This window comes from Rhopalosiphum padi, chromosome 3 (assembly GCF_020882245.1).
Source record: "Rhopalosiphum padi isolate XX-2018 chromosome 3, ASM2088224v1, whole genome shotgun sequence".
In the NCBI taxonomy this organism is placed as follows: domain Eukaryota; kingdom Metazoa; phylum Arthropoda; class Insecta; order Hemiptera; family Aphididae; genus Rhopalosiphum; species Rhopalosiphum padi.
The window spans coordinates 20,604,927-20,630,538 of record NC_083599.1 but is presented as its reverse complement, the minus strand read 5'-3'; the positions used below and the strand labels follow the sequence as shown (position 1 = coordinate 20,630,538).

At 30.6% G+C, this 25,612-nt stretch overlaps 1 protein-coding gene across 1 annotated transcript in view; it reads left to right on the top strand.

Moving 5' to 3' along the window:
- Positions 1 to 11,202: 11,202 nt before the first annotated feature.
- The window catches only part of LOC132927684 (unc-112-related protein-like), a 92,312-nt gene continuing 77,902 nt past the window's right edge, over positions 11,203 to 25,612 (top strand). Inside the window, exon 1 of the mRNA XM_060992266.1 lies at positions 11,203 to 11,786. Within this exon, the coding sequence (XP_060848249.1) occupies positions 11,642 to 11,786 (145 nt within the window). The 5' untranslated portion in view covers positions 11,203 to 11,641. The remainder of the gene's footprint in view (positions 11,787 to 25,612) is intronic.

Below are 25,612 nucleotides of genomic sequence, written 5' to 3'. Positions count from 1 at the left end.
TTTTGTTTTTGAATTTAGTTTTATTCATAATTATACTTTTGAAATGTAATTATAAGAAACATTATACTATCCTATTATCAATTTATGTGAATGCGACGCGATAGTATTATCTAAATTTGAATTCATTTTTATTTAATCATCTAATTAATAATAATGTTTGGTAATCACGAGAAAATGTTTTTAATAATGCATTAGTCAAAATATTATCATCTCAAATATGGTTAAAGAATTAGTAGTTAGTGACGCGTAACTTAACATGCTAATATTTATGTTAAAAATATATTATACATGATCATTAAGCAATTAATAACGTATGATAAATTTATTGAATTCAATTGAAATGTGTTTTTAGACCTTGAATAATATTTGCAAGCTAAAAACTTAATTAATTAAAATAATATGATACGTGACTTAGACGAATTTGTTATATTATGTACTTTAAGATTTAATAATTTAGTTGAGCATAATAAGATAATATAAATAAAGTGATTATTTATTCAAGTTTAATCGATATTATTACAAATACGGGCGTAAAAAATAGGCAATATATCAACAAATATGTAATCAACATTTTATAATATTAATTATTTTGTAAATACAAAATTGAAAATACAACTACATACTATAATATTAACATTTTTTATTATAATTCCTATTCCTTATGATATTTATGATGATTATATAAATAGAAAGATTGTTTAATTTCGCACTTTTATGCATATTTCCTTATTATTTAGCATTCGATTATATTACATTTTATTTATTGTATAATCTGTTATGAAAAAATCGTTGAAAACCTGTAGCGTAGTTTTAATATACACATAATAATATTTCCCCATTGACTTTGATTGGAAATGATTTAAAATCGTTTCATAACTGAAAACGTCTACTATATTAAAATATATCATTATTAACAGACACATTGATGGTGAACAACTGTTGTTTGGGTGTGCCCGTTAGTCTATTTATAATAATCCAAGTTGTAAATACAACAAAGGGTCCGTTTGAGACCAAAATGAATATTTAAACATGTCTTCCGTAAATATTTACGTTTTAAAATGTAGCTAATAATCCGGTTTCAAAATGTGTTGTGTTTACATAATATAGCAGACCGAACGTGTTTAGTCCTTTGATGGAAGTAAAAATTAGCCTTATAGTGTAATGTAAAATCAGAAACGACATCACTACAAAAGCAATTTGATTGATGTTTTGTCACCAATTGTGCATGTTCGAACTCTATATTCTGATCAGCAACAATAAAACTGCCTATTGGTATTACTATTACGAGATATTAATTTAAAAAAAATCAACATTTTTTCCAAGAATAGTAACTTTCTGATATTCTCCATAGTATACACCAACAACATTGGTGAGTTTGTTGCACATATTGTATGCATAGCTTATCTTTTTAATTTTTTAATTTCTTATGGTTTTTATAGCACTTTATTATGGCACAGATTTAAACGCAAATTGCTTTTTTTTCCTCAAAACATTCATTATCAACTATAAATATTTATTTATAATATTTATTTCATCATAAAATAACATAAATATTTATTTTAAATTTTATTAACTATTTTATTTTTTTGAATTTATAGTTTTTTATGTATATTTTTCATATAGTTTTCAGAATGCAAAACATTTTATAATAGTTAACCATGAACTGTCACACCAAAAAAAAAAAAAATATATTGTTTATCTTACTTTGTCATATTATTTTAATTATTTTATTGAATATTATATTTTTACCTATACCTATAGGTATCAGACTAAAACAGCGTCGGCTCAAACATACGACATTTCCATTACTTATACAACTTACAAACTAATATATATTATACATGTACATTGTATGCATACGAGTAGATATGTAATTTTATTTACAACATAGATAAATCGTCATAATGCCAAATATTATGATTATATAATTTTATACGATTATATAAGATACTTATTAAATAATACAAATAGATTTTTTGTTAAATTATTTTTTATTTAACACTATTTAAACCAAAAATAATATTTTAAAGGTTTGTTTTTTAAATTTTAAAAACACTATTATTGGATCTAATCGTATCTTTTAAATGTATTTTTTGTTTCTACTCACTCATTAAAAATTTTGATCTAACGCATTTTTCTCGAACTCTTGATAGAATAAGTGTAATTTATTCATTTGAAATGTCTTAAAACTCGAAGACTGAGTTTTAAAAAATTGTTTGTTACATATCACGTGCAACCGATATTGGAATTTTTCTTAGTACACGCATTCGTCGTATTATAAAGCGTGTATCGTGTTTGACTTCAAAACGTATATGTACTGTTATCAAGGAAAATATTTATAAATTATTCATGAACAAAAAAAAAAATAAGGTATTTTTAAATAAACGTGGTTATAAAATATATGGGTACTTATATACTTATATAAATACATGTCCACTTTAGTAACGACTATTTTATACTATTTAATATGAAACGGTCAGCGAACAAATTTACGAAAAAATCTCGAAGGTATTAGTATTAATTCGATTTTTAATGGCAAGTAGATGTGTCTATAAAAAGAATATTAACAGTTTAAATTCCATTAAATTCCACAGGCATGTTTAATTGGATTTCTTCGAAAAAGAATTCGACCGTTGATACAAAACGTATGATAATAAAAGTTTAATATGCGTTCATGCCATACGCTTAGAATAACAAAATATAACAACAACCGTCATCCTCAATTAATAATCACGATTCTATGATGATATATTCAAAATAGACGACATTAGTATTCAACGTGTTTCACTATATTCTTTGATGGAATATTATAGATATTACATTCGGAAAGAGATTTTTTTTTCTTTTTACAATTGACCTATTAAATAGTCGGCAAGGGAACATAATAATATATGAAAACATAAATCCAAAATGTATTATAAATTCTACCAATGCGTGTAGTCGTGCAGCTCGTGTTGACTTTAGAGATACAACATACAACCATAAACCCGGGCAGATATTTTCAATATATTAAAATGCATCAATGCATGGGCGTAGGCAGGATTTCAGTCAGGGGGAGGGGCAAATTAAAACTTAATTTTTTTAAATATTTATTTATATTATTATTATTTATTGTTCAATTATAACGATGACAATAAAGGTCTAAAATCTCACTAAACTATTTTTAGACTTCATATTCTTATATATCTTATATAATATTTTGATTTTAATGTAAAACTTACACGTTTGGTATATATAAATAATATAATTCAATTTGAAGCGCAGGGGGGGGGAAAGTGCCCCCTGCCCACCATCGCTACGCTCATGAATCAGCATCTAAAAATGTCGTCATCTCGCGTGGTATTACTCGCCTTTGCCATTTTATACTGAAACATATATATATCGATTAATTATTCTACAATTATTGTGTTGAACTACTGATGACCAATAAATTATGACGCCTATTTCTGATAAAGATGTGCTACAGTTTTATAAATGTATAATAGTATGCTCAACTTTTTTTTTTATTGAAATTAATGAAAAATAGTCTAAAATATTATATATTATTTTGGCGTGAAAATAAATAAATGATACATATATTATTCAAAAATATCTGAGACACTTTAAATATTGTATAAGAGATTTAATGAAGTTTTATTTGCGTTATGTTTATGACTTTATAGTTTATAAAGTGTAAATTAAAAAAAAAGAATAAAATAAAATTTTCAATTCATTATTAGTTTCAATGATATTAGCTGTATTATAGTAGTATAGTATATTCATATAGAACAATACAAGATCTTTTTACAATGTAATTGATAGATAGTTAAATAGTTTAAGAATGTTTATTGATATCAAACATGTATTATGATTTTTGTCGTGTGAGAGTGTTTATCGACTGAATGAATGCTGAGTCCTATCTAATGTTTAATAATCTTATTGTATTTATATGCGTTTTGATATATATTTATAATGAATAGAAGATTTTTTTTTATTTTATGATTAAGTACTGAACTCCAATTTTAAATATTATACTTAAAAAATCAATCTTAAAAGTTAAATATGATAGTACCTGTATATAATATGTATATTACTATAGTCTATAATTTATAAAGTATAGAAACATAATACTTTTATAAGAACGCATAATATTTTTTTAGCAAATTCGCATTTTTAGTACAATATATGTGGTCACTGTGTGGCCAAACATAGACTGTAACGTTGTTTCTGCACTTCCTTTTACAGAGAACAAAACGTCATTGATCGACAAGTTATAATATTTATAAATTTGTCCTCACGATGCCATCTCTCCTAAAATATTTTTTTATCTTAATGATTTTAATAAATAATTTTGTAAAATACTTAAATCTCAATTTAACAGATCGTTTTTATTTTTTGACATTTCTATTGCTTCTCTACATTTGACTTTCGCTTATTTATGACTTGTTTTAATCTGTATTTTATTGTGTTCATATTATGAATAGTTTCTAAGACACGCTATATGCTATTGCAAGAGATTTATCTGTTTTCTGATTTTTATTATTCCTTATATTGTGTTCTCACATTATATTTCTCCTATAGTTTGACCTAAATATAATTTATATTGTATTTATTTAATTAATTAAACATTATCTCTTTTTTATATCCATTGAATTTTGTTATACTTATTATTAAATTAATGGTTATTTTTTTTCTAATTTATTTTTTTCTGAATTATTTACCACAATAATGTATACATCATTATATGCTATTCCATACAGAAGTCATTTTATAATAATTAATGGCAATAATTAATAAGTTCAAGAACAGTAAATTATTTGATAATTTTTTTTAATAGTTTAATTTACTAATGAAATAAAATAAGTAATATCTGTCAAATATTGTTTAATTTAAAAATATAAAACACATACTTTAATGATGGTTGTACGATAGGCATATTATAATTTTGAGTTGTTTTTTTATTTTTGGGATTCATATCATACTTATTAACTTTAATAAGACTTGTAATTGATGACTATATATTTTATTTTATCATAATATCAATACCTGAAATAGAGATTATATACCGTGGTTGCCACTTATTGTAATCACGGTTAATGTTATCAATCGTTTGTTGTTATCTAAAACTATAAGTACGGGCCGGATGTATACTTATATGTGTAAATTATGTCAGTTATTATAATCAATACGCCACATAATGTTATCAGTTTGTGGTCATAAAACCAACATTATGTACGAGAAATTGTTTTAAACATGGAAGTTTTACAGAAAGTATCGAGTAGGAGGAAGAAAAAGAATATGAAGAAATAGACTTAGATTTTAAAAATTGTTAATCTATATATATATATATATGAAAAGAATGACTGGAACCGTGTCCAATTGATTTTAATAATTATGAAATTATCTGCAACGAAAAAAAATTATTTGAGATTATGAAGTATACATTGACTTGTACACAAATAGAAGTATGTATACTTTCAATTTTGAAATGATTTTAAGCAAAATAACTAAGTTTTACAAGATTTATGCATATTATCGTTGTAACAAAATTTAAATGGAATGTTTTTTGACGAGATTCTCTAATTATGAACAAGTATACGTAGACTTATAAGTTATGATTTTTAACTTTTCATTAATTTGTTTAAAATGTACTTTTCACTTCTATATGAAAACTAATATTTATCAACTTAAACATTTCAACTAGAACTTTTTAATAGTCAACAGGACACTAGAAAAAAAAACCTATTTGTATAATTTTTTTAATTTGATTTTCTATTTTGTTAAAAATCTATTAAATTCGGTCTAAAATTAATGAAATAAATATATTACATCAATACATACTTATTACTTATTATATTAAAATAGTATTATTTTGTGTTGCGGTGAACTGTCTATCAAACCCCTTTGGCCTCCACAACAAGCTATCTGGAAATATGATCTTAAAAAAAATAAAGGAACTTGAAAATTTTAAAATTCGTAATTTTAATATAATATCTATAAGTACTATTAAAGGATAAAAATAAGTGAGTATCATCATTTGATCAATCATCTTATATAAAATATATCCATGATAAGTCGTATTATTAAACGATTATAAACTTTTATATTGTAATTAAGTGTATAATGATAAAATTTTAAATTTTGTATATAATAAGTTTACACATTATAAACTATCAACATTTATATTTATAAGTCAAATAAAAATAAAATAAAAACTTTCCTAGTCGTTACTTAAACAGTGGACACTGATGAGAGAAAAAATACCAACTGCTGGAAGTTAAGATCATTTGTTCTGTTTTATAGAAAGTCCAACTATAAACACAATAATATATATATAATGGGTTGAGTTTCTCGTAGATATATTTAGTACCAATTTACCAACAAAATAATACATTTTTAGTTGAAATTATTAATAAATATTGATCATTATTATACTTACATAGATTATTATGATTATCTATTAGGAACCAATGGTACTATAATATCTATTTTAATGAAAAATATTATATTTTATCGTTGTTGATAATAAAATTAAATACTAAAATAATTTTAATCATACTTAGAAATCATTATCGTTTATGAATTTATGATTTTTTTTCTTTATAAGTACATTAAAGTATAATTTGAATATAATAAGCAAATAATATAATATTGAAAAACATAATTCTTGATTATATATATATGTATATATTATATTGTATTGAAATATACGTATGTGTTACATATTATATTAACCATTAAAAACCATTGTACAACTATGATATTATTGATATTAAACATAGCGTTTTCTCGTTGGTGCTCGAAAAAAATGTAGAATTTATAACTCAAATTATGTATACTGTATAAAGTATACCTTTATAATAAAAAATTAATTGAAACAATTTATTTATATTTTATTTTATTAAATACCTAGTTTGAATAAAAGTATGAACGTTTTTTCAAAATTTAATATTATTATTTAAAATAGTTGTTTGGTATAATATACTCGATCGTCTCGATCGTATACCAGAGAGGTCGAATCGACTTTCTGTAAGTTTGGACTTGGTGCTTCATATATTTTCCTGGTTCAAAATTTAAATAAATTCGGTAACTTCAGAGTTTACATTAAAATGTATAATTATTGCACTGTTATTATTATATTTAATGTATGACTAATTAAAATATATATAAATATCGAATTCCTAATTAAAAAATATAAATAAATATGTATAATTTCCATAATAATACCTATTTTATAATTTGATAAATTATATTCTGTATGAAATTTGTTTCAAATTGACTAGTAAACCAGTGGTCAGAAATTAATGGATAGATATAGGTATGTCGTATGTGAATGAAAAACGATGAACTATATTCTAAATTAGTTATAGTAGTATAACTATAAGTAGTAAATAGTATAAATAAAATATATATTATAAAATGTGTTTTAAAGCTATAGTGAAGTAGCGAATTTTTATATTCTGATAATATCACGTTTTGTGTGATTAAATAAAATATTTACAACATAACTATAAACGTACGACAGTATCACCAAGTCCAACAGTAAAACTTAGATAATCTTATTTATAATTTCTATATTTTATATGCATAAAAACCAGCGCACTGAAATAGCATCACTTCATCAGACATAAACAATAAAATATGCAAATTTTTATAATATAATAATCATTTATGCTAAACATTCCATATTAACGAAATTTAAATCGTAGTTGGTACGTTACCTATGTAAAAACCTGCCGACCTATATTTTGAAGGTGTGATGTAGTCGTGTTTGGAACCACCGAGAAAGCTGTGTATCCTATACATACATATAGTGTCTATTCAGCGTGATTAAAATTGAATCCTTAAGACTTAAGTTGTTATGTTTTACGAACAGGACTTAGGTGAAGTACTTTTTAAATATATTCATAATACGCTCAGAATAAATTATACACGAACGCTTTATAGTTTATATAGTACCCACTCGTAAAAATTATACTTCGTAATCAATAATCATACTTAAAATATGAGACATTTTCACTGATTTAGGATTATATCGTCACCCGTCATCTGTAAATATTAAAATATTATAATTTATAGCCCTAATTTACTTTATTATACAACATTTCAAAATACTACATCACGGTCTATTGACAATGAATGAATTAATAATATTTTTATTATGATAGTTGATAGTAACTTTCTCAGTTCTTACTCGTCCGAAAATATTTCTTTAGGTTTGAATCTATTATACGATGCCTATATAAAAAAATAACCAATGCGAGAAGCGGTCCAGATCAATCGATTTATAAAGACCTATTATTCCATTGTAGTCCCTAAGATATTTTTTTTAACTCTTAAACTTTAATTCTTATTTAACTTCAAAATATTTGTATTTACTTATCTTTTGAAATTGTATATATTTTTTTAAATTTTATGTCATAAAATAAAATACTAAGACTAATTATTATGTAATATTTTACTATATGTATTATATTAATATTATTATACACATACGTATGACAAATCATAGATATGCATTATAATACACTAATATGAAATTCTATAGTTTTGAAATAAACTATTATAGCCTTTGGACTTAGATAGACACTAATATAAGATACTGTTAATAACTCGCGCGAAAAGTAAAAAAATCATTATAATATCAAATAATAATATTATGTTATAAAAATGAATTATTTATATAATTCAATAATCATTATTAATAAATATCACGTAGTACGTCGAACTACAGTATTCAGTCCGTTTTTACTATATTTTCAAACTTTATTGTATTGTTGTGAACATTTTTAATTTAAATTTTTTTAAATGTATTTTTAAATGTATATATAAGTACATTAAAAAATGATTTTATAGAAATAGATGTGCCCCTGAACCGTGCTTTCCCGCGGACCACCGTTTAATCAAGACTCGAGTCGGCTCACGTGCATCACAACAAACGAAATTTCCAGACTACCCACGGGCCACATTTGGACGGTTTATTGTAGTAATTATCGAAATAATATAATCATATAGTTATTTATAATGATATAAATAATTATAGTCCCTTCATCAGTTTTTAAACATAAGGGTGGTACTGCAGGATAGTATAAATCTTCGGACAATGTAGTTTTAACATTTTACGCGCCTATACAGATATATCCTGTAAAGAAGTTGGTACGTATTGTTATTGTTATACTGCAGACACTTGAACACTGAAAATTAATCGCAGTTTAGTCGTAAGCCGATTGGTAGCGGATGGGTTAACTGACATATTTTTTTTTTATTATTTTCACCCCTCGAGTCCGCACAATGGCACACACACACACACACACACACACACACACACACACAAATCTACCTATAAATATTATATATTATACGCCGCGTCGCATCATCATATATAGGCGGCATAACCGTGCTCGCGCGGAATGTGAAAACAACAAACCTGCACAATATTATTATTATTGTTGTACCTACGCGCGATCCGTCGACGCGTTGTTTCGTTTCGCGGGATAAAAATAATAATAATAGTGCGCGGTGAACGTCGGCGAGCGCCGAAGGGTTGGCAGTGATGGAAGACGAAGAGAGTCGCGCCTGCTCTAGGTCGGTCGGTCGGCCAGGCCGGTTTTTGGCGGTATCGGCCGCGTCCCGGTGCGATAATATTATGTACGGCGGGCGCGGGCCAACGGTTCGTATAACCGCGCAATATTCATTATTAATTCGATTCCCAGCTTGTGGTATACGTATTTTCCGTCGACAAAATATTTTGTAGCGCACGCGACTCGTCCAATCCACAGTGCCACAACGACTATTATAGTATTATTACACGGGTGTTATATTATAAATTATAATATATGAGTTATGATGCTATTATTATTATACTATCTGTCGGAGTAGTGGCGTATAACTAGGATTTACAACGCCAGTGGCAAACGAAAAAACCGGTAGGCGCTAATTTTTCATGCGTCTTTATTAACGCCGTCCACCAAAAAAATTATTTAAAATTTTAAGATAAATTAAATATTTACTATGATTTATGAGTGTCATAGATTACAGATTATGGTCTAGGTAGGTACTAACTACTAATGGTACTATATAACATGACATAAACTGAATGTTATAAACTGGAAAAAAAGGTTGTGATATTACATAAATTATACAACGAAATATTTTAAAAATGTATTCTTTCTAGTAATTTTTTCCCCAGAAATACACCATCAATCAATTCTTCGAAATTCATATTTTTGGTTATTTTTTGTTAGATGAAAGCAATACGCCGAATCGCGAAGCCAATGCACTCGTCAATCTCATCGTTTTATGATAAAACTGTTATCTATCGATAATATTATAGGACAACAACTATAAAACGGTGAAAACCATTAATTCGGACTATATCGTTACAGGTTACTTTGTTGTTACCGCATTAAATTACAACTGCAAGAAAACGAAAAATTTAATGCCAAAAGGAAATACAAATTATTATATTTTTATCAACACAGTGTTATGTATTGAAACCGTTCTCATCGCATATATTACATTATTTAAAACGTGACGATGTGGGTCCTCCGCGGTATACTCGTGTGGGCCCGTGGCTTTTGGTCGCCCATCGTGACACCCACCCCGTCGTCACGCCTCACTATTCAGACGGTATACGTCCTTACCTCCTGGACCGACAGGAGGAGGAGACCCGCGACGGCGGAGGAAATCGCCGGACGTCCTCGCGCGCGACTGCAGATAGACAAGACCGCCGCCGCCTAGCTCGGGCCGGTGGCAGCATCTCGCTGGAAGCGGAAGGTATACCGCCGAGTACATATTATTACGATAATAATAATAGTAATAATAATACACCGACCGCGAAGAGGGCACGGCGGCGGACCATCTGCACGACGACGACGATGTCCACCGCCGCCGCCGCCACCGTCGTCGTCGTCGTCGTCGTCGTCGTCGTCTTCTGCGACCGCCGTAGCGTCTTTCGACGACCGCGTGTAAGACAGCGGCGGCGGTGGCGGTCGCCGCGATGCGGTCGAGGTCACATTTTTGTCTTTGGCCGTCGGTCGACGCCGCGTCGGCGGCCGGTTTCGTGCCATCCTCCCCACCACCACCGACACGGCGTACCGCCGTACCATCGCACTGCCACACCGCCGCGGCGTGCCGACGGCAGCGCTCTCTCCGACGGTACGGAGAAAAAAAAAATAATAATAATAATAATAAATGTTTGTAGACGTCCGCGTTATCACGTGTCCGCCGCGCCGCACCGACGGCTACGACCACGACGACTGCCGCCGAGTAGGAGTGCTCCGCCAGTGCTCAGTACGCAAACGGCCGCCGCCGCAGATTGTCGTGTTCGACGCGCCGAACGATATTCGCACTGTGTCAGCTGCTCCTCACATTAATATATATTTGCGTAATTTTTAATCGCAATAATAAAAGACTCGTGACCGTATACCACACACACCGACGAAGACGATTTTCGACCATGGGGCCGATCTCTTGCCGTTGACCGCGGCTCGACCGAACTTTACCGCCCCTCACACAACCCCACCCGCGACCCAGTATTACCGCCATCGCACTGTTTTTAAAATAGACAATAATACATTCGATTCGTGTTTTTTTTTTTTTTTATTAATTATATTTTAAATTTTTGATTTTAAATTCGCGCAAGTCGTACGGCCAACGCGATATGACCGCCACCAACGGGTTCATCATCGGCGACGGTTCTTGGAACCTGCAGATCTACGTGTCCGATCTGCAGGTGGAACGGACGCTGCGGGTTAAGGGTGACCTCCACATCGGAGGGGTCATGCTCAGACTCGTCGAAGATTTGGGTAAGTCGATGGAATCTTATCTTTATACGTCTACATTATTATACACAAAACCTCACATTACAAAACTCTCACTAAACGTGAACCCGGTTACTGTACCTATGTATACCATATTTGGTAGTAGGTAGGTATACAAGTAGGTAGTTGGTATTGCATTTTTTTTTTCAGTAACAATAAGTATCGTTTTCAATCTTTCATTCAAAACATTTACCGTTTACTGACGATGAACATGACGTATTTAAATAAGTTGATTGTTTACCTATCAACATGAGTTGTTACTGTAATAATCCGAAAACATCTGATCGTCGATACTAATGAATAAAAAAGCATGATTGGAATTAGGTCGTTGGTTTATATTAGGAATAGATCTATTTCAAAACCATGCATCTAAATAAAAATAGGTACGCCTTGAAGGCTATGTTATATTTTTTAATTCTTCCTCAAAATTAAAATTACATATAATTAGGTTAGCTATGTTTTAAATATCCAAAGCTATACATTTAAGTTTATGACGCGAAAACTTTAATGATACATTTTAAATGATAAATAAAAAAAAAAAAAATTGTTTTGTTTTGTTTATTTTTGGTTTAAAAAAATAGTTGAATGAGACATGTGGCGCGCAATGCGAATAATATATACCTGTTGGCTATGTTAAATTTAGTCTGTATCATTTCTTTCGATCTCCCATTTATTTTCGCAACTATACTAAGCCAATTTTTTACTAATGATCTCTGTTTACTCTTAAAAATATAAAACTTTTTTATTTAATTTTTTATTATTTTTTTTAATTATTATTTTAATTTTAAATTAACTCAATACAGCTACAACATAATATGTATGGGTACAACAATAAAATTATTTGGTTATCTCGGGTTAAGTCGACAAGATTCAAAGCTGATTCAATAATAATTGATTACCTATTCACATTTCACGAGAATAATTTCCTATGATTTTCAATCATTAATATAGTTGTTATAACTTATAATCTATAGGTCGAGTTATAGAATAAGTAGATATTGAATAAAATTAAAATATAATGTGTTTTTACAATTACTCCATCACTTGCTATGTTATTTATAGCTAAGTCAATATATTAAATACATTTTTTTTAATAATATTTAATACATAAAATTGGTTCATATTAATCCCAAAATAAATATACAATTTCTTGTAGAAAGTAAAACGAACCTCGTAAAAATGTTTTACTGCATTGCATAGTTCTATGTTTCAGATTTATGTTCATTTTATTGTAATTCGACCAATCGCTGAACACTTACATAGCCTATAACTTATAATGAAACAATTTCGTAGAAACAAGAAAAAACAATGCATATGTTTTTATTAATTACCTACCAATGTTTTAAATATTAATATTTGTCATTAAACACGGTTTAGTTTTAGTATAATACATACGTGCATACGTATATACCTACCAATATAACCATTAGTAAAATTATTAGTTATTACTTATTACTTACTAGTTATTATACCTATTAACTATTATGATTGTTCTACTCAGTAGTTTTTCGTTTTGTATATTATCACTAATTATCTGATAAAATATAAGGATACTTAGAAATGTACACGTGCGTGCATGTAAAATGTTCTACGAACATCGATAATAATACAGCTATATAATAATATTATTATAGTTGCCACCATTCATGATATTACAAGTTAAAAATTAGATTATAATATAATATAATATATTATATTATTAAATGTGTGGTAGATTTGTATTAGATAACAGTTTTATTAGTTTGCATAACAGTGAACAATAATATTATATTTTTTATCATGCACTAGGTACCCTCGTAGCCCGTAGGTACATATTCAATCTTATTTATTTGTTTAAGTATATTTGTTTTATTTTTTCCATCACTTACATATATATATGTTTATCTTTGGTTTCCGTCGTACCTCCTCTTGAATTATTATTATTATTAATATGGCACTCGATTAGTAACCGATTGTCATCTACGACAACTGGAATCAAATTTGTTATGCTGGTCTAGTCCTTAATTTTCTTTTTGGAATTATGTTTGAATCAACATAAATTCGACCTAATGTGTTATGCATTAAAAAAAAACAAATTCGAATACAATAGACTCATAAACTCGTAGTATACACATGTATATAATTTAGCTTATAAGTCTTAAAATGTTTTGACGGTGCATGTTAAAAAAAAAAAAAAAACAATAAATAATTTTATGAACATTACCCATGAGTTGTCCTTATAATAATATTGTACTTTATATGCCGGCAGTAGTATTGTCTACTACTATTGTAGACTGAAGTAATATGCAAGTTTGTTTATGTATCTTATGATTAATTAATTTAAATTTATTATTATTGTATATACTATACATAATAATCGTTTTACTAACCAAAAGTTCTAATTTAAAAAATAAATTAAAATTGTTAACTATTTCATTATTGACTATTAAATACTTTTGGTGTTTCTAAGAACAATTTGCACAAGCCTCAACTTGATATTTTTTTGTTCTTTTCCCTCATTTAATACATCTCAAATTAGAGACATCAGGCACGTGCAATAAGTATCCAAATAGAGGTTAGACGGTTAGACCTGTACTTAAAACGAAAGAATGTATTACAACAAAACATTACAAGCACTTGTTTGCATTAATGCCTTATCTAGACTGTCCGGACAATGTATATTATATTTTCTGACTTTATATGCGTATGTATATTTAAAGTCAAGTTGTTTATTCATTTTATGACAGAATGTTAAAAAAAACAACCGAAAGAATGCGAAGGGAAAATACGAAGAATTATGTTAACGGCCAGATTGATTGTAGACGGAAAAAAACATGCAAAAATTTAAATCTGCACGGTCAGCTCTCGCCTTGTTATTATTATTTTTTTTTACATACCGAAAGCCTGCGTGTACCGATACGTGTTTATTTTCATTATGATAAATTTATGACTTCTTGGTCACTACGAACACGCACCTAAACGAGAATATACTGTTATATAGCTCCCCCGTGGTAATAACGATATTACGAGTATATTGTTAACAAGATATTTTTTTCGTCGTTCTTTCGTTTTATGATCTACTGCCCTCAGTGTCATTCTTGACGATTACAACACGATTTTCTCACAATAATTATATTGTTTTTCCTATCTCACATCATATTGTCATCTCTACAGTACAATAATTAAAGTAAACACAACACCAGCTATATGAGGAATTTATTGTTTGTTTTTCGTACGGGAAATGAACTAACCAAACATCATAAAAATAAAAACAAATTTATATTACTAGTTACTATACTTTAGTCACTTTACCGTTAACCATGTTTGGATTGCTTAGAGCACATATTTGGTAGATTGCCGTAAAAATTTGTCGACCTCCTAAAACAGAAATAGCATCTTATATGCATGTTAAAGTTTTTCTTAGTCAAGCATCATAAATATGTGTATAATATATATTATATAGAACGCCACCTTGGGTTTTTTTTAAAATTATTTTTTATTTTAAGCTGTACACTTTGAAAAATTAGTTTTTTTATTTTAACTTATAATTTTCTATGAGTATTATCACACTAAGACCAATTAATATACTATATTTTGGTTTTGTAGTATTTCCGTAGTTTTAGTTTATTCGTGGAACGGATAAAACTCACAAAGTGCTGTATACTCATAAAATATTCATATTGCATTGCCACAATGTCACGTAATATATGATAATTTGTATTCAACTTTAATAGCCTTTAAATTTTATTATTTTTTTATGTTTAATTAATTATTATTCAGGTTTATTTAAATCATGTGTACCTAATAATATTACTAAATTGTGAGTACCTAGTTGCTATGATTTATTTTTTTATGTATACATTTAATTTAGCTTACTGCATATACGATATACTTGAAACATTTGACTTATTAATCAACTTAACTTTACGTTTACAGATTTATAATAATTTATGGTGTGTAGGTACGGTACATATTGTATATTATTTATATAGCTCTTATAATATTTTTAATGCAATGATTGTTTATTTAATATTGTTTATTCGTATTTATATAAATTTAATCTATATTATTATTATAGTCTATAGGTCCATTACGATAAAATAACGTTTCGAAACCAAAGTATCATGTATTATGCGACTACCTATATAATAGTAATTTCTTCTTTCCCTCATTTTTATTTATGCATCTTTATAACATATCAAACACGTAAGGTCTAAACATAACAGATGTTTCTTATTGTTCAAAGTATATCCATTTCTTATTGAATGGGTTACTAATTTGTTTTTTTTTATTAATAGCTAGGAAAGTATATTTAATTATGTTTGTAGAATATAGCTTATACCACTATATATAGGTACAAAGTACTGTAATTATTTGTAAATATTTATTTAAGGCTAAAAAAATAACGGTATAGATCTCACGTAATTACGTCTTAAATTGTTACAGTCTCAAATTTTTAATAAAATATTAAAAAGGTAATGATCATTAATCAATAATTACCCAAAATTGTAAATCACATCATTGATGTTATATACTTTCATAAGTTCATAACGGTTGAAATATAATATAAAAAGAAAGGGCTTGTGTAATATAGAGATGAACAAAGATATCGTTTGTTTTATAAATTATTATGGAATTCTCTGAGATATTATAACTGTTTTGTAGAATAAATTTAGTGTCAGTAATTTTATCAAACATTCTAGTTTTAACCAAAGATTTAATTTAATTTTATATTGCGCTAAAACGAAGTTATCACGGGACCATCTCATGTCACGTGTCGGGTGTGCAGGAGTCTGTGGGAAGTTATCTTTGAACAAGGATTGATTTTAAGTGGCGCCCCGCGCCAGGCGCCGGTTTAATGCGTTTCCACTATATTTTTTCTTTACTCCTCAAGGGTGTTTTATCACTCGAACGACCCTCTTCGTGTTTGTGTCCAAACACGGAAACTGGTGCCGTAAAAAATAAAAATCAGACTTAATTTTTGTTTTTATTTTTACTCTCCCCTCGTCCTTCACGCCAACACATTGTTATGAAAGGACATTTTTATACAATTCGATTCTAAAATTATATAATAACACTTTAAGAATTTTGAGTAATAAAATTACTATATTACTATTGTATACACTATAAACACGTCAAGCTTCATATTTTACCGCGTATATTATCAAAACACCGCGAGTCTCTATACGGATATTTTAAATTACAAGTTTGAACAATATGGCCAATAAAAGGCAGCAAATATAGAAAGTACGTATTAACGGTTTAATTTAACATAAATTAGTTTCACCGTCATGAGAAAAAAAATATTTTTAGTAGTTTTAAAAATAGCATGTTTGTGTAGGACTGAAGAAGAGACGCGCGTGTATGGTATGATATATATGTATATATTTACACACACACACACAACTGTACTAGTAAAACGCAGACGTAGGAGATATATAGGTATACTTTACTTACTACTCGCATCATAGAATTTACATAAGCGCACGAAATCATTACACAACACTTCGGAAAAAGTTAAAGAAAATCGCCATTATTATATGCTATATTTGAAAAGTAACGTTTTCACGTATATATATAGTGTACTATATATTTATAGTAAGTTGTAATTATTATTAATACGAGCTTTTACTGAAATGAGTTATTACTGAATAAGACTCGGAGACGGCGGGACCATAATAGACGATGACTAACGATAAACGTAGTATACGTATTCTGCACATGACCGGCTCGCGGGAGGGATGAAACAATAATATGCTGCAGTATATGGCAGACAAAAGTGCGAGTCACCGTGTCCCAAACTGTGATCAATATATTATTATTATTTATTATGTATGCTATGTATTCGCTGGAATTCGGCGATATTATTGTTAAGGAAACTATTTCGGATTCGCTGCAACACTGCAGACTAAAATCAAATGCCGCTCAATAAAATATAAATCTGAAGCCTGTAGACCAGTTGAACCGTAAATCCGTCGGAACTTGCATGGCTATTTATATACATTATAATTCATGGTAACATTATAAGCGTGAAAATAATAATACTTATGCGTTGTATCATAATATAATTTAATGTATGTACATGTTCGATTCGATCTCAGAAATGCGTAAAAACTGACGCGCGCGCGAGTGTATATTAAAAGTGGTTTTTTTAAAAATAATTTTTTATTGTCGTTTTCTATTAACCCTATCACCTGTGCCTAAGACGTCGACGGGCCCAGCCCACCGCCACCGACACATATATACAATGGGCGCACACGTAGGTACGTTAATACAATAATAATAAATACACGGGACCGTTACATCCGGTAGGAGGCGGTAGGGGTGCAGTGAGGGGCGTTAGTTATACGCGTTTTTATATTATTTTGATTATGATTATTGTTAATATAATAAAGAGTGGTGAGACCGTCGGAAGCAACTGGCGCGAAAGACGCGCGCGGTGTCCGCAGTCGTCGGAGATGAATCTACGTCACAGTCGTAGTCAATTGTGGCAGCGGCAGCGGACGAGCGCGTTGCCGCGCAGATGGTCGTCAGCTATACATAATATAGTATTATATTGTAGGTCGTTGGAATTTCGAAAAACCGTGCTGGCCGGGTGCAGTCGGGGCCGGCTTACAGCGCGGGCAATAAATATCTCATCGGCGGGTTATATACGACTGCCGCTGCTACACATGTATATTATATATTATAATGTGTGTGTCGTACCGTACATAATAATAATGTATATACCTAATATATATATATCCACCGACACGCTACTCTGCGGGTGCGCCATGTGGTCGGGATTATACGCAGTCGGCTTTTCGTCGTATATTTATTTTTTTTCTGAGCACCCCTGACCACCGCACGGCTGTAAAAATAGACCTTAACTCCCCCCCTCAAATTGGCCCCACTTTACCACCGCGGACCATATAATGTAATATATAACGCGACTCATGTCGTCGTACGTACCGTCGCGGTCGTCATCGTCTTTCCCGGGAAGTCCACGTTTTCAAAAGTTTCACCCGAAAACATGGCCATCTGGCCGTCGAACTGTGACGATTTCCGACCCCCGTCGATCCACTGCACTCCAGATCCGTCGATCATTATATATCGTATTATATGACGTATATACATTTATACGAAACGAACATATTATTATACTTATATTATTTATGTGTTATTCGTTTGTAAGCCACGCCGCGTCCGTGACTGCGAGGTATATTACCCTTGGACCCGTAATACTGCAGTGCACATTTTACACTCTTGTATATGCCATAAAATAATATAATAATAAATAACGATATTATATGTTGTGCTACCGTTGAGACGACGAACCGCATTCGGAGGCACTCGGTTCACACACACTCGGGTATTACGTACAACATGCATAATATATGTATATTATTATGATATATAATGATATAATGTGCGGTGTATACGGTCCAATAAATCCCATGCGTTTTAGAAAAAAAAATTAAAAAATGTTTTGTCCGAACGATCCTCTCCATCACTTTCTCTCTCTCTTTTTCTATTGATAGTACATTACGCTTAATGATATGATATATTATTATACTCGTACAGCATATTATATTATGACGACGTTCGGTAGCTTTGGAAATAAAAATACTATAATGATCGACGTCATTCCTACGTGGCTACTGTATTGGCCGTCGGGGTTAGTGGTACAATACAATAATTGTTGTACGCTTTAGTGCTTTACATAATAATAATAAGTAGTCTGCAATATACCATTCTCGACACACGCGCACCTCAATAAAACATAATAGTAATAAAGGAATACTCGACGTCTTGTACACCGTTGAGCGTTCCGTCGAACGTTTCCAGTGAGGATACATTGCGTGTATTGGTCTACCGGCCGGGGCGCACATGACCCGCACAATAGTCGGCCGACCGATGGGGTTATGTCGTTTGTCATTATTATTATTATTATATTGCCCAACAGGTTTTACGCGCAGCACCGTTCCCGCTGCATTATAAAATTATTATATACGTATATAAATGTATTATATTAAATTAAAACGGTGAGTGTATGGTAGTCATCGCAGTGTCGTCCTCGTGAGAAACCGTGTGTGATGTGTACACATTATATAGGTGTATACTGTATGTTACATACGTGCGCTTCGTCATATTGAATATAATTGGGTTTGAATCGAGCCGAGTAACCGTGGCGTACAGGGGTGATGAGTATACGAGTAGTGGTTGAAGGGGCGAGGGGATGTTGTGCACGTGACGGGGTTTAAATTAGAAGACTACGGAGTGCGGGATTAGTCGCACACATCACACATATCGCGTAGTCGGCCTAGATGGCCTGTCACCGTTAACAGACGAAAGTCATCATCGTCTTCATATACGTCGCCCCGACCCTGAATTACGGAGATCCCCATGCCGTTGTTGTTGTTGTTGTTGTTGTTCTTACATACAAGTGCCACTACGTTTTATAATTTAAAGACCCACCGTCGACGGATAAAAACGAAAAGAAGTTTTTAACAGTATATAATTTTATATTATAATGACATTTATTCATATCGCAATATGCGCCGCAGCAGCTTTGTCGCGGGTATTTTAAAGTCGTATATAATATAATATATACAATCATATTATATATGTATATGCGCGCGTCGAGGTCGTGATATACTTGGCGCGTGTGACTGTAATTTCGGATAGTTTTAATAATAATTTACTTAATACATATAATAACCGTATACATTATATTATGTTCTTCGGCGTATAGCAAGACTACGGCGGTAATGTGTTCGAGTTAGACTACTACGATTAATTAATTTGCACATACAGACGTATAATATATAATTATATAAATATTTTATTTTTTTTTACTCCTGCACAGTCGTGAATTATATTAGAATAAGAATAATAATAATGATATCGTATCGCGTATAGCAATATTTATAGCTGCCGATTTGTTGAAAAGACGAGTTTTGGTGTTGTTGACGTTTAAAGATCATACTATAAGTTTAGTTTTGGAATCGGAAAAAATTAAAAAATCGCGTTTGTTCTGTCTTGCGATACCTTGCAGTACAAAGCAGGTAATTATGATTGTTGAAAAAAATAAAATAAAGAATACTAAAATAATAAGATACTTGTTTATTGCTTACATTGTACGTGGTCAGTGGTCATGCGGTCACGTCTCGTTAATCATTCGGTCAGCTAATTTTAGCGCGCAAATCACGGTACCCCAGGCCTCAGCATTAGGTTTTCGTGCATTTAAAATATTATAGTAGCGTTGAAAATAGCACATTAGTACCCCTCGAACTGGTTTTCGCCCAAATTTCTGTGCGAGCGACGATGTTAGTTGTCCTGTATATATGATGCCTACAGCAGTGTATATATATATATATATATATATATATATATAATAACTATTTATATGGTACGATTCGGCTTTGTCATTATAATTTACGCAAAACGAACCCATCCTATTTTAACGGCGAACTGACTGGTTGATGATGAGACCCGACCCGCGGCAAAACGGAAAGATGTTTTTATTTTTCCGTCCGACGACTCCTCAACTTATAACGCCCTCCAACATCTACCGCGCGACATAATAATATATTATTTACAATGTACACATATGCGATTGTATATAATGTTAATATGGCATTATAATTACAACTCGCTCGTCGCTATACGTTTTTTTCTATTCATTTTTTAAGTATACCGTTAAGTAAATAATATTCATAACCGTATATTATGAATATTATGACATAAATATATTATTAAACAGTGTGTACATGTACGAATGCCATAGGTGCTTAGTAACCGAATTAATTTCTATATATTATGCAGTTCAATTAACCGATTATTATTATTATTATGACGTGCATAATATATTATATATATATATACATATAACTATACGATGTAAAACGGCGCCATCGCGACTTTATAATAATATATAATTGGTCTAGACGCGTCTAAACACGAAACGTTTTACGTATGAACAAAACACAGACGTCAAAAATCGAAGGAAAAAAAACAAGTCGCGCGCGTATATACGCGTATATCGAAAATACTTGTAAGCTACGACGTATAAATATGTGTCCCCGACGTTTCAATTTACATCGACACGTGACCTATGCCAGATGTTCAGCAACCATGTCCACGGCATATTATTTTCGGTAGTAAAACATTAACCAAGTAGTCGACTCTGGCTTTTTCTTTCAGAGTATGGAGCAGCAAACGGAATTCGTATTTTTGAATACATTATTTTGTAACTGCGTTTTATAGGTGCGGCCAGTATAGTGTTATTGTGAATTTTAAGTAATGACTTATAACTACTTATAAGTAATGTACGGATTATAATTAATATGAAAGTCTATACCGACGCGGTTACCCCTCACACACGCTAGTTTATTACCAATTGGGAATAACCATAACCATAACCATTGACATTATAATGTCAAAAATTGTAGTAGGTATATTTTCAATGTTATATAGTATGTTTTATAACGTAGTTTGTACGCCAGTGTTATTTGTGTATATCTATTTCGTTATTTTACGGTTGTACTTGCACTTCGAAGTCTGCAGGATAATACGGTTGATTACATGCAAATATGATATTATTTTATTTGGCTTTTACTGACGAGGATGCATCGACAGGATGTTAGTATAAACCAAACATTACAAGTTTTACTATGAATATTATATATATATATTATACATACGTTGTGGTAAATTTTATTCATTTTTTATTGTCCTGACTGGGGTTAAATTTAAAACCGAAAGAAGATCTTGTAAAAGATATATCGACATCAAATCCTGCAAGGTCACCGAATGATATATTGCGAGACATCGATACGGTCCCCCGCAATAATTGGTTTGTGAAGATTAATTGATTATAGTTCGTAAGAAATATGTTCGTGATTATCGCACCCAATGCATAAGTAACGGTTCGTGAGTTTTAGGAAATATTCACTGTAAAAAATACAAATACAACAGTGGTGTTATAATTATATTATGTTATATACGACAGAATGATTAGAAATTCGTGTTACAAAAATCACGGGGTTATCATAAAAATATTTAATAAATATTAATAAACTATAATACGATTCTTATGATATCTCTGTAATTTTCGTAACACGAAATTCTGATCACCCATTGATCCGAATATACGTTATTAATTATTATGATATATAATATAATATAATTTATATATATATATGTATTATTATGAAAAAAAATCGTTAATCTCATTTGTTAATATGTTTTACTGTTAATACGAGATAGGTCATTCATATAAATTTTTTTAACGGCATACACACATATATTCTCGTGCACATTACTTTTTATGTGCGGCGTGTTCAAAGTGCTTAGTTAGCGTTTTTCTTCTTTTCTTTTTTTTCAAAAAAAAAACAATGAGGTCAACAGAAAAATAAAAATTGGTAAGTGATAGGTAATTATATACGCCAGGTATATTATACATAATACATAATATACAATTATATATTAAACACGATGTCACGATGGATATGAAACATGATAATGTTACTTACGAATTCTATTTTATATTGATTATTCCGAATATTTTTACACTTCATTAACTCTCCTGGTTAATTAAAAAAGTTTAATTGTGTCGATAATATAATAATTTATTGTTTTGTTATACGCGAAATAATATTAATTTATACCCGCGAAATATAAAATATATTTTTATAATCTGATAAAATATGAATATAGTTAATCAATATACAATGTGTTTTCTGGTTATAAAAACAGTTTAAAACTTAATAATTAACAACTTATTAGTTAAAGTCTTTAATTAATAAATTGATCAATTATATTAAAATTATATGCTTTAATACTTAATATAGTGATACTATTATGTGATAATTTATGAAATATATTTAATATGTATGTTAAAAAATCAACTTCGTCACTTCCCATCATGACAAAATCATTTGAACGCCGCTGCGATCTAATATATTTTCATCGTTTTCGGCGCGAGACGGTCAGCGGATCGACTATCAGATTTCCAGCGATTGCAACAGATGAACGAACCACCGTCTCCGCCTTAAAAGTCGCACGATCGTGGCCTTTCGAATGGCAACCTTTTTTTCTTAGTATTGAAATACTCTGAACGACAATAGCGAAGAAGTATCGTTTGTCGCGTCCACACGGTATATAGTCGTGGATGTGCCGCCGCGTTTACCCGCGATTTCCGGTCGTGATCGCTGGGTCATGTGTTGCACCGCACCGGGGCCGCCACCGTCAGTTTAAAACCAACGTATATAACGTAAATTACAATAATGGGTTTGTATGCGTATAATATGTATAATTATTTAGAATAAATTGAGCGTGTGTGTGTGTTTGTTCTCGGAAACAAAGACCATACGACGCGTACCCACTAAATAATATAATATATTATACATCATGTATATACTATCGAGGATGTCGATCACACGTGCTGCAGCAGTTGTTAGGATAACCACACGCGTTTCCCGTCACCACTATGCAGTCATCGATGAGAGGGTTCGGCGTATAAATCTCCGGGGAATCTGTTTTCGAAGAAATCGAAAATAAAGACGTTCGATTATTATTGAAAAACCCGTGTGCACTGCAGATGTCGAAGCACATTTTTTATAATATTATATTATTATTATGTATTATTATAAGACCGTTTTCGATTTACTCTGGAGATGTATATTACATTATGGTCGCACATTTGTGACCCATCCCAACCCAACTCAAATCTTTGTAAGACGTATATGGGCATCAAGAACATTATACTATTATAGTATATGGCGTACATGCAGTCTCCCGATTTCCGAGTCAGAACAACTGCAGCAGTGTGATCGACACTAGAAAAGTTGAAATTAATATTATGTATGGAAAAACAACACACATTCAATATTATATTATATTATATTATGTTGTATACGAAAAAGGCATCCGTATAAAAAGTGATCGATTAAAACTTATAATGTTGTACAATGTTTTATCCCCGGAAATTGATGTCGGAGGACACGTCGTAATAACCGCCACTGTGCACTGCATACACATCATCGCCGCAATAGTAAATATAATAATATAAAACATACCTTTGTACATTGTATTATTATTATTGTAATTATTTTTTGTACAAAGAGTTTTTGTTTGGCGCGAAGCAAATCGAAAGTCATTCATAAACTCTCCCTTGAATCGCATTAAATTAATATTTGAAGATTACACTGTATGATGAGACTAATAATATAATATTGACCGCGTGCGTTTGACCTCAGATTCAACAACCACGGGCATTATATTTTCAATTCTCTGTGATATTTAGATTTTAGAATGACTACGCGTACGTGAATTGTACAACGTTTGAATATTATGATTTCTGCGCACTATATGCAGCCTGTACGGCTTTGTCGCCGTTATCGTGAACGGTGTATTACTTTATTTTTTATTTACACCATTTTTAAGATTAAAGTTCGGCTAGCCTATATTATATTCTTCATATTATTCGAATAATCTTACACGGAGGAAAAAAAAACTGTCGATGTTGAAAAACAAATAGTTCTTTCTTCAAACGCGCATTTCGACCACGTGTACAGTTCCCAATAAGTTATGGCCATTTTGGGTTTCCGTGTATATACTCGTACATTGCTCGACGTTCCCGGAGAAGTAAAATATTTATTTAATGTAATATGATGTCGAGGCGTTATTATTTGGTAATCATAAACAGAGTTATAGGGTCGGGTTATTATTTTTGTCCCCATATGGTGGAATTTTGTTCTGGTCATCGTACACTCGTGTGTCAGAAAAAAAAATAACGTTGCTTACATTAATATAAACAATATAACAAAACCCGCGCGTTCGCACTATAT